Source organism: Poecilia latipinna, unplaced genomic scaffold, assembly GCF_001443285.1.
Source record: "Poecilia latipinna isolate Pla-1442-1.1 unplaced genomic scaffold, P_latipinna-1.0 Scaffold1623, whole genome shotgun sequence".
Lineage (NCBI taxonomy): Eukaryota > Metazoa > Chordata > Actinopteri > Cyprinodontiformes > Poeciliidae > Poecilia > Poecilia latipinna.
The window spans coordinates 26,596-37,943 of record NW_015114239.1 but is presented as its reverse complement, the minus strand read 5'-3'; the positions used below and the strand labels follow the sequence as shown (position 1 = coordinate 37,943).

Below are 11,348 nucleotides of genomic sequence, written 5' to 3'. Positions count from 1 at the left end.
AGTGTTTTGATCAAATATGGGGATAAATAATCAAAATTTGCTCAAATCTCATCGATAAACTATTTGTCTCAAGAAGTATTTCTAAAGGCTTCAAATGATTAAACAAATTTAGAATATCAGAGAGACAAATGATTTAATAAATAAAAATAAAATAAAATAAAATTCCTCTAAACCTAAAAATCCTTGATGGTGAAAACTGTTTTAAAGAATTTCAGATAATTTTTTTGGTCACTGTGGAGAAATTTCAGCCCTCTTTTCTTGTAAGAATTGTTTTACCGGTAATTTAGCCACATTGGAGGATTTTCCTGTTTCAGGCCATGCCACAGGACCTGGATAAGGATTCATTCAGACTTTGACTAGGCCACTCCAAAACTTTCATTTTGAAAATTGTTTACTTTTGAACTCTTATTTTGTTCTTGACATAAGTGTCACAAGCAGATGGCTGGACATTTTCCTTCTTTATTTTCAGAATTCTTATTTATAAATCATAAATGATACGATAAGAGCCTACTCCTACTGTCAGCAGGATTTTCTTTCCTTAAACGCTGTGGTCGTTTAAACCAGATGTAACTGGGTGCACACCTTCCATAAAGTTCTGTTTGTGTTCAGAAAGAGAAATCCAGAGCTTGAACACAGATGTTGCACGACAGTCTGAGAGCAAGTCGGATTTTTATTTAATGCTCAAGTTAAGCAGAAGGTCCACTTACATCTGTAGCTGATTAAATCAGACCAAAGAAGACACTCGGATGATTTGGTGATCACTGGACGGCAAAAAAACAAGTTGACAGACAATCAGTGGGGGGCTCTGATTGTCTGATTGTCTGTCAATCAGAGCCCCCCACACAGAGTGTGTGTGTGTGTGTGTGTGTGTGTGTGTGTGTGTGTGTGTGTGTGTGTGTGTGTGTGTGTGTGTGTGTTTGAAAGAAAATCATTGCATATTCCAAATAATACATGTGTGTAAGTCATTAGGCGTCATCTCAGCTGGCAGAATCAGGGAACAACTGAAATGTGGGTCACTTGGTGGTTTATGGAGGGGGTGGAGGGTCCTGGCTGCTGGATGACGCTCACTGATCAGACAATTTCAGGATCAACCGGCGCCAAACTCAACCGCCTTACTGGTAATCCTTCACTTCTCCAGATCTTACACAAAAATAATCTGATTAGTTCTCGATACATGTGTCGTCCCAATAATTATTGCAATAACTGATGATATTGAAATGGTATAATAACGCTCTCAAAGACTGGTGAACTTTAATTTAGTGAAAAAAAATCCATAACACTGGAACTGGAAGATATTCTAAACAACCAAAATCAACGAGTAAAACGAGAAAAAAATAAATAAAATGGGTTATTTCGGTAAACAAATTCACTCTCCACAAATATTAATCATCAGAATGTAAATTATCGCGATTATTTTAGTTTAAGATGCAACTAATTGGTACAAGCTGTGTTTATTTGTCTACTGTAGCTGATGCTGCTGCACATTTGCACAAGCTTCAAATGCAACTGAATTGTACAAGTTTTCCTGGGTATTTTGGTTTCTCTAAAGCAGAACCAACATATTGTTTTGCTTCCTGTGTCAACACTGTCCTGTTGCAGCATGTCGGGCATGCCGCATGGAGAAGCTGCCAAGGCAACAAAGAATATCTGAAGATGAAATATTAATTGCTTGATGGACTTTATGAAATCAGGACCATCAGAGTAGATGGGTTATGTTGGTAAAATGTGAGCCTGTGTTTTTTTTTTCTTGGTGAACGCATGTGTAAAGTAGATCTGTGTGGAGGAACTGCAACGATGTTGCAATGAACACAAACTGTAATGAAAAAACAAAAAGGAGGAGACCCAGGGCAGTTTTTAAAAGGGACTTCTTATGTAAAATTCACGTTTTGCACATTTTTAATACTTCCATTTAGGTCTCTAGAGTTTCTCCAAACAGCCCAAGTACTTAAAAAACATCCACCATTGCGTTTTTTGGTAATAAGTTCATGCTTTTTGGTGTCTGAATAATGAGCAGTTTCAAAAATCTTCTGATTGAGTCACAATCAATAGACACTAGCAATCCAGCCGGAGCTCCAGCACCTTTGGTCAACTGGTTTTCCTATGTGCGCTGTACAATGGCTGCTGGAAAAGACATGTTTTGTTGTTGACATACCATCAAGAAACCACTTGCTGCATTCTTGTTGGATGTGACGTAGGCTCCATTTCTGCTTTTCAAAGATGTATGGCTGTATAATTGTGCATTTATCTGCAGCCATTTTGCTGTGCGAGTGTAAACGTTGAGTTTGGGGACATGGCCATCAGCAGCTTTTTTGGATTTAAAGTGACAAGAGGCCCTAAAACAGCTCAATGTGAAAGGAGATAAAATTAGGCTGAGCTGACCAGACCGAAATCTCATTATCTAAGAATAATTCTGTAAAAATGTAGCAAACATGTTTTGTACAGCCCATAATCTGTTCAAGAAAGCATAATAGGTCACCTTTAACGGCAGAATGCAAAAGCCTCTCCAAGCATATAGAGTAAAGTGAGCCAAAGGGGCGTGAGAATAGCAGTGTGTGTCTTTATCTCTGTGCACGTCCTCTGTTCATGCTCATTGTAGCCACCCCCACCAAACACACATACACCCACACTCTTATTGCTCATATTTTCCATTCTGAAATAAATGCTCCTAGCATAGCTGAAGCTTGAAGTCAGTCAAGCCATTAAAACACACACACACACACACACACACACAGTCATGGCCGAGTCATTATCCGAGCTGCGGCCTGCGAGTCCAATTTTTTAATCCCTAAATCTGTTCCTGTCGTTGGTTCCTGCTCCTGTTTTGCTGTAAGCTGGTGTTGTTGTGGTTTCAGTGGACTTAGGCTCTGTTATTAGCCTGAATGGAGAATCAGAGGTTTGGGGGGTAATTTAGAGCAGGATGCGTTGGCTGCACTGCGTTTATAATCAGCTGCACGGAGACATGGTGGTTCATAAGAAGAAAATGTTAGAGTGCGAATGCTTGTTTCTAAGAATTTTTATTTTTATCTTAGATTTTTATTTATTTTTTTCAGTCTAGTACAAAGCAAATATGTAACGTTTTATTTGCTTTTCAAAGAATCTCTTTCAAGGGCTTAAATGTCTTCAGGTTTAAAAATGTGCAGCTTCTCTTGCATATTTTATATTTGGAAACTGGATATTAGATTTCTGTTTGACTCAGTTTACACTCCAGTGTACAATCATTCACGTTGAAAACGTTTATTATTGGATTATAAATGAATAGGAGACATGTCGGCTCATTAAGCGTCTCAGTTACCAAGGTCCATCATTAATGTAAGACGTTTTGCAGCCCAGATTGTAACCGTAGCTGGTGAATGCAGGCTGCTAGCGGAGGTGTCCTTCATTTGATGTTATCAGGTTCTGTTAAGCCACAACAACAGCTGCAGAGTTTGTAGTTTGGGTTATTTTGGCTTTACAGGTGAAAAGCCAACATGTTTCTGCGCAGATGAGTTAAGTTCTTTATTTGATCGAAGAAATTATACCAATAAAAGACTGAGCTGTGGGCAGGATTAGCGCTAACATTCTCCAAAATTAATGCCTTAAAAATTAATCTTATTTCTATGTATATATGAGACAAAAAGGTGAGGCTGCTTCAACTTTTCCCTGAATATTATTCTTACTACATGCTAGTAGTTTCTGTACACGCATTTGTGGAAATATTTCAAACCAATCAATGGATGAAAGTTTTAAGCTGGTAATTTTCTAGCTTCATGTAACACTTAGCTGCGCTGCAATCATTCTTCCAGAAGCACAATATCAATACTATTTTAACATCTGTTATTCAAAATTACTTTTCACTTTTGGCTAGAGATGCACCGAGTCATGTATTTTCTGGCCGATGTCATCTTTTAGCTTTTTTTGTCTTATTTTGTAAAATCACTGGTGAAAATAGGTAACTTATTTTATTTCGATTTCTTTAATTCAGCTTTTGATGACGTGTTTAGCCCTCGCAGCTGGTCAACCATAAAACCTGCCAGTTACAACAGATTTTAGTTTATCTACTTTCAAGTAGTTTGGGCATTTTTATTTATTAATAAACATTGTTTAGTATTTATCTCAATGTAGATAAATCAAGAAGAAATACCTGCAAATTATGATTTTACACCCAAATTCTAACATTTCTGGTTTTCATTTGACCTTTACTGAATAGAAAGTCACTTCTTCCTTTGTGCTCAGCTCTTATTTGGTGGACCGGGGTTGGCAGGTTGAAATCTGAACAAACACCTGGAGTTCCTCAAGGCTGGATTCTCGAGTATGTCACAAAGAAGAAACGATATGAGATAAGAAGGGACATGAATGTGTCACCACTTTTAGACAATCTAATAGGTGGAACTACAAATGTTTTTCCTACGCTTATCTCTTCCCACGGTTATCCAGACAGAGAAAATCTTGAAATCTTATTCCATACTTGTGCAGATCTATACATCTGAGTTAAATCTTCATCTGACTCTGTTTTCCAGTGATCCGTGCAAAAGTGGTGGGTGAAAGAGAAGTCGATTCTGGGAATGACATCTACGGGAACCCCATCAAGAGGATCCAGTATGACGTCAAACAGATCAAGGTTTAAATCATCCCACATGTGCCCAACATGTTAGAAAAGGTTTTGGTGTTTTACTCTTAAATATTGTTGTTGATATTTCAGATGTTTAAAGGGCCCAACCAGGACATTGAGGCGGTTTTCACTGCACCAGTTTCTGCTGTGTGTGGCGTCACCCTGGACGCAGCTGGGAAGAAGGAGTACCTGATCTCAGGTATTTATACTAAATAATGTTGCACAATTATTGTGTTAATGAAGAAGAAAGCAAATTCACAGAGACTGATGTATATGTAGAAGTTAATTTGGACATTTCTTTGTCTTGATTGCAGCAGCTTCGGTGTAATAAACAAAAGTTAGGACACTTTGTGGAAACAGTGAGGAAAGCTACGGGAATTTTTAAAAATATGACATTTGGGCATGCAGGTGTGCTAAACCAGGCAGACAAACACAGGGTAGATAAAGACTAGTGGGCATGTTGGGGGAGGAAACTGTTTATGTCATTATGGATAATGATACGTTTCTGTCTAAACCCTGTGGAGACCAGTGGGCCTTCGTCTACCGTAAGACACTTCGAGACTCCGGGAACGGTTGAGTAGCTGTTTACTCCACAGTGCATTTCTCAAAAACTGCAAACAGACGTAATTATGTTTTCTATGTTAACACACAGCACAGCTTTAACGAGAAATGCATCACTCAAGAAAAAACGGAGCTCCACAGGGCTTAATATTTGACCCATTTTATTCATCGCTGCTGTTTTATAGAAATAATTTGACTCTTTTTAGACTTAGTGATATTGAGCATCTTAGAGTGAGATGAGAGTGTCACTATTTTAAAATAAGTTCAGGCTGAAACTAAATTATATTTGCAAAGGATCATGGATGCTTGAAAGCCTCAGAGGTTTGCTAGGGTCAGAAACAAAGATAATCATGAAGACCAAGGAAGAATGAAGCTGTTTTCATGGAGCAATGTTTAATCCATCACATGAAAATGGAAAGAGCTGCAAACCTAAAACTAAAAAATACTAATAAACAACTTACTCTACATTTGATAAGTTAAAATGAACATCTTTTGGCAGTATTCAGATCCAATCTGCTTTAATTTGATTCCTAAAAATTTTTAAGATTGTTTATGTGGCCCTTAATAATCTAGAGGGCCACATACAGAACTGTAGCGGGCAGGATTTGGCCCCCAGGCCTCGAGTTTGACAGATGTGATCTAAACCGTCAGGTCAGAAAAGTAGTTATAATACTTGTAGCTCTTTCTCAAAAACTGAAGAAAGACTAAAAGTAGCTCCCAGAGACGCTTTTCTTAAAATTTTACCTCGGTAAGATGAAAGTTATTAACAAAGCAGCATAAGAGAACTGCTAACAAGATGAAATATTAGGATTAGTGAGCCTGGGAAGACAAAATGGAGAGATATTCTCTATCAAACACTTATAATAATAAACTTTTTAAAAAAGGGACAAGCTGCAGCTTAAACGTTTTAACCTGTAATATGATAAATGTGTCTTATTCCACTGGCAGATTATTTTTCATCAATATAAAGGAATTATTGATGTAAAATAAGCTCCTATATCTTGCTGAAAAGTTACTTGTATGCTAGTTTTGTCTTATTTCAAGCTTACTAAAATATTTGCACTAGAAACTACTAGACCAAAAATACTTGGTAGGATTTGGTGTTTTTGTAATGTTGCAGTGTTGACTCTGGTTAGATGACTGCACTTTTCAGAGTTTTATTTTCAAACAACAATAAAGAAAACATGTCTCTTTTGCTTCCTTTCTCACTCATGCACAACTGTGTGTTCAGCCAATTGCTAAAAATACACAGAAGTTTCCTGCTTCAGTACGACAAAATGTGAGAAAGCCTCAGGAGAGTGAACACTTTTTCACCACACTGTAATGTTTTCATGTTGAGAGAGGTTGATGTTGTGAATTCAACGAACAGGAGCATCCGAATGAGGCGGCAGACGAAGCCGAAGAGACTCAGCAGATCATGAGGTCATTCATGCTCTGGTTTCCCCATCACAGACAGAGATGCACCCGCAATCATTCGCCCCCCTCTAATTACACGGAGTTGTAAGAGGAGGAACTGCTGAAGCCAGCGTTTCCTTTCGCAGCCTCAAACAGTGGCAAAAAACAGTCAGCTTTCTGCTGAGTGGGGCATCTTTGGAAAATCATTTATCTTCTACTTAGGTGGAAGGGTCAAACGTTGGAAGATTTGCAACAAATTGTGAGTCACATGAAGACTCCAACATGCTGAGAGGCGTTTTACAGACAGACAGCCATGAAGACGGAGCGACGCACATCTCAGCAAATCTGCAAACTTTGCTCCATATATCTTGTTTTGTCTAGTGCCACTTGTGTGGGTTGCACAGACGCTGGCACAGTCGTTAAGTGTAGATGCCTGCGGGCTCCAGTCTGGAAAGCAACAGCTTTTTATCTGGTGTACCAACAAATCTGTTATCTGTTGTTCAGCCTGTGAGAACATCCAGGGCTTGTTGTTTTTCGCCTAATCTTGTTTTGTCTGAAATGTTCTCTCACATGTGCTCCGCGCCACAACTCGCTCTTTTCCAGGCAAGGCCGAGGCGGGCGGACGCATGCACGTGACCCTGTGCGATTACATCATGCTCTGGGACTCCTTGAGCGCCACCCAGAAAAAGAGTCTCAGCCAGCGCTACCAGATGGGCTGCGACTGCAAGGTAAGGCAGCATAGGGCCATCTGTGTCTGTTTAACTCCCAGCATGACTAAGCAAAACAGCAAAACAGGCAGCAGGTATTCGCTTCCTGCAGAGAAAATCCAGACACAAGCAGGCTGGGTGAGAACAAGACATCACAACAACAAACTGGATTTTAAAGTTAGAATTGATCACTTTTTGTGGCTGGTTTTTAATTTTATCTTAATAAATTAGGTAAAAATGACATATTGTCATTTAAGGAGTTCTCGGCGTCCATCTAAAGCTGCAACTTTTCATTTCAGTGATGTGATTCAAGTGTTTTGTTTTTTTTAAGTTAGATCTGATGATTATGAATAAAAACCCTCAATTGCATTTCTTAGAATATTACAAAAGACCAACCAAAACGGATATTTTAATACAAAAATTCTACGTTGTCCTAATAATAAGGAAGACTGCTGACTTTGATAGTTGTTCAGCAGACAGTCATCAACAGCTTCAACAGGGAGGGTAAGCAGCTATAAAGTTTATTATTAAGTAAGCTGGCTGTTTGCAGAGTGTCGTATCCAAACATCTTAATTTAATTTGAGTGGAAGGAAAAACTGGGTTAGGAAGTGATGCACAAGCAACAGGGATAACAGCATCTTATTTAGTGGTTTGGTAAGGTTTCTAATAAGTCTACAAAAGCCTTGAAGAGTATTTGATTTGACTATTTGGGTGGAGAATAAGAATAAAGTTAAGAAAAACATTATTTCCAGACTTTACTGCTTATATCATTCTCTGAAAATGCTGTCCCTCTTTATATTTGTCATAGCATATAGTGTTTGGATATTCAAACTGCTCAAAACCATTTCCGTTTTTTAGTAGATGAGATGCTGGGGCTGACAGAAAATGGTGACAAGCTTATAATAATGTCAAATAATTATTGATGTTTTCACTTGATCTCACAATTTTTTTCGGTCTACACAAATATTGTATAAACGTGGCTCTTTCTAAGTAATTACAAAACTAATTTCCATATAGGTATGCATTAAATGAACAATATAAGTTACAAACAACATATAATTTTCCAGAAGTGTATGACCTAAAGTTGTTTTTCTTATAAAGTGTTACGAATTGATTTATAGTGGAGCATTTTTTTCCAACTCCTCATCCAAACTGTTCCATAGTTTTACTCCATGCACTGAAATCCACATTTCTGTTTAAAATCACACTTCATTCTGTTATTTTTGTCATCTTAAGACAAAAAACTTTTATAAATAAATTGCCAGTAATCTCTTCATAGCATTTTCAACATTAATAACAAAAAGAATCGGCAATATCTTTTATCTTCCACAAATATTATTCAGTTTCATGTTAGCGCAGAGTTCACAGCGGCTTTGTTTTGTGTTTTTCTGCAGATTGTGCGCTGTCCCTCTCTGCCCTGTGAGATATCAGCCCCTGAGGAGTGTCTGTGGACGGACCTGATGATCGAGAAGCAGGTGCACGGACGCCAGGCCAACCACTACGCCTGCGTCAAGAGGGCAGATGGCTCCTGCTCTTGGTACCGTGGCGTCGCCCCACCCAAGAAGGAGTTTCTGGACGCAGAGGACCCTTAAGTCCGCAACCTGACAGAGAGAAACAGAAACAAGGCAATTGAAATAAAAAATTAGGCTATTTAACAATTTAAAGCTATTTTGATAGAAATTAGCTGCTGTTCTGAAAATAACTTTTAGCCTCTTGTCGATGTGACCACTTTTCATGCTAAAGTTTCCCATGATTAAACAACTCAGAAGTGGCTCAAAAGTTGTCGTCGGATGCAGCATTTTCATTAAAAATTAAAAAAAAACATGACATCATGAAACTTAGGCTGTGTTGGAAATGTTCACTCACTCGTTATGTAAAGTCAATGTTAAACTAATTAGTATTTACAGTTATTTATTCCATAAATAATCACCAGCAAGACAGAGGCCCAAATTTGAGGTGATGGAATCGGAAAATCAAACAATTAGCATTGACGTTAGCAGTACAACACTGTTTTGCACACTTCACGCCACAGTTAGCATACTAGCATATTGATACTAACAGTCAGGCTCAGTTACCTTAATGGCCAGATGTTTAATATTAGCCTTCACTCAATCTGTTTGTTGTTAAAAGTGGACTAGTTTTCTTGAAAGCAACATAATTGAAGTAATTTCCTGTTTTATTCAAGTCAGGCTGTAGTTAGCTGCCACTGCTGTTAGCAATTAGCATGCTGGCATTAGTGGTTACCACTTGGCTTTTAGAAAACTTCTTAACGTTAGCTTTGATTCGTCTTTTAAGACTTTAAGTGAAAACACAGCAGTGGTCCTAGAAATCAGTTCCCTAAACGTCCATTAACAGTTAACATTTGCTAATGCTAACGGTTAGCATAAACCGTATGCTAACAGTGTGCACTCCCTGTATTCTACTTTACAAAATGGGCGAATTGCTAATAGTGGACTCACTAATGAAAGAGTGGACAATTTGAACACAACTATAGACTGGTGAAGTGTCGGTGCAACTTCCTCCTGAGGCTGGCGTTAGGAGGTCATACATGCTTGCTGAGACAGAGCTCTCCCTGTCCAAAAACGCTCGACATCAGAGTGGCAGTCATTCTCTGCTCCCTCAGACCATCATTTACTCTCCATCTTGTTTCAACTTTTATTACCTCATTCTCTTATTTTATTCCAAAGCAAATTTCAAGTTGCCTTTCTTTTTTAAATATCTCTTATTTACACTTCTCTCATTTTCTCCCCCATAAGTACTGGTGACGCCCACAACCTGCTTTCCTTAAATAGAGCGTGTAGATGAAGATTACCCATCTAAATTAAAGCCAACTCCTCTTCACTACTCTGCAGTCAAATCTTAAATACTGTATCCCCTTCCTTCTTTTTCATCTTTATGTAGCTGTACAGTACCTATGCATATACTTTTGGTGTTACTTGATAATTATTATTTACTGCGTTAGAACTAGATTTGCACTTTTTGAGGATGAATTCCAGTAAAGACAAGAGCCTGAGCACGCGGATGTGACATTTGTCATTTGCCCAGACTGCCAAATCCACCTCTGGTGCAGATTTTGTCTGGTGATGAAAGAACACACGCAAATCTTCGCTATATTTGTCATAATACAAAATAAAATATTACAATAAAACCATAGACGTGTGAAAGTTCTGGGTATCGGGGGAGATTGAATGTGTGAAAGAGGGATTGAGACGAGCTCGCAAGATGATATTTCAGTGTCTTTGTATTATCTGTCGATTGTAAATGCAAACAGCAGTTTAATGGTATTCTCTACATGCCTAATGTTAGCTCTGACTTGTCTTTCAAGTTATTATTAAATAAAAGCTTTATCGCTGTCCTAGAAAGCAACCTAATCAAAGTTTACAGTGCTGTTTTATACACCTCAACCTACAATATCTAAAAAATATATGTATGATGAAGTATTAGAGGCATAATTTAAAAGTAAACTCTTTCCATTTCCATTTACTTTGTACTTTTCAGTGTTATTATAAAAGTCGTCATGATTTTTGTGTGTTTGTCCACAATTGTTTTTAGCTGTCTTCAAACAGAGGGACCTCTTGCGCTGGAGTAACGTGAGAGTGCGGTTAACAAGTCCTTTTAGCGGAAGTGTAGAGAAATAAGTAAACATTGTTTTATTAGAGGACTTTGCATGTTTTTGATGCTTTGTGTATAAGTCCAGGCAAAGGACAGAATATTCAGTATTATCAAATAAAAACACAAGTTTGAAAGAGTGTCTTCTGCTTGTCTGTGGGGTTTTTATTTGGATTTTGTTTCATTATTTTAACTCAAAAGATATTCCGGACCAGAATACAATAGTGTCTTTGCTCTTTAAATTTCAGCATAAAACCAGGTCAAAGCTTTACAAGAATGAGAGTATAGCAGCTAGATATACACTTATTCAAATTAGCATTATTAGCATTTCTATGGGGGAATTTTTCTGCCATAATCCAAAAGCACACATTTTCATTTTGAAAGCAGAATTTCATGTCTTTCTTCTCAAAATTTGCAATGTTTGTACACAAAACATCTCGCGCTCAGACATAGTCTCTGCTCGGACTCTCCTCGCTTATGAAACATTT

General features: G+C 38.0%; 1 protein-coding gene across 1 annotated transcript in view; it reads left to right on the top strand.

The window, feature by feature from the left end:
• Positions 1-8,903, top strand: part of LOC106964102 (metalloproteinase inhibitor 2-like) — a 16,798-nt gene extending 7,895 nt beyond the window's left edge. Inside the window, exons 2-5 of the mRNA XM_015059379.1 lie at positions 4,497-4,597; positions 4,679-4,787; positions 7,148-7,272; positions 8,646-8,903. Coding sequence (XP_014914865.1) covers positions 4,497-4,597; positions 4,679-4,787; positions 7,148-7,272; positions 8,646-8,843 — 533 coding nt within the window. The 3' untranslated portion in view covers positions 8,844-8,903. The remainder of the gene's footprint in view (positions 1-4,496; positions 4,598-4,678; positions 4,788-7,147; positions 7,273-8,645) is intronic.
• The last annotated feature ends 2,445 nt before the right edge of the window (positions 8,904-11,348 follow it).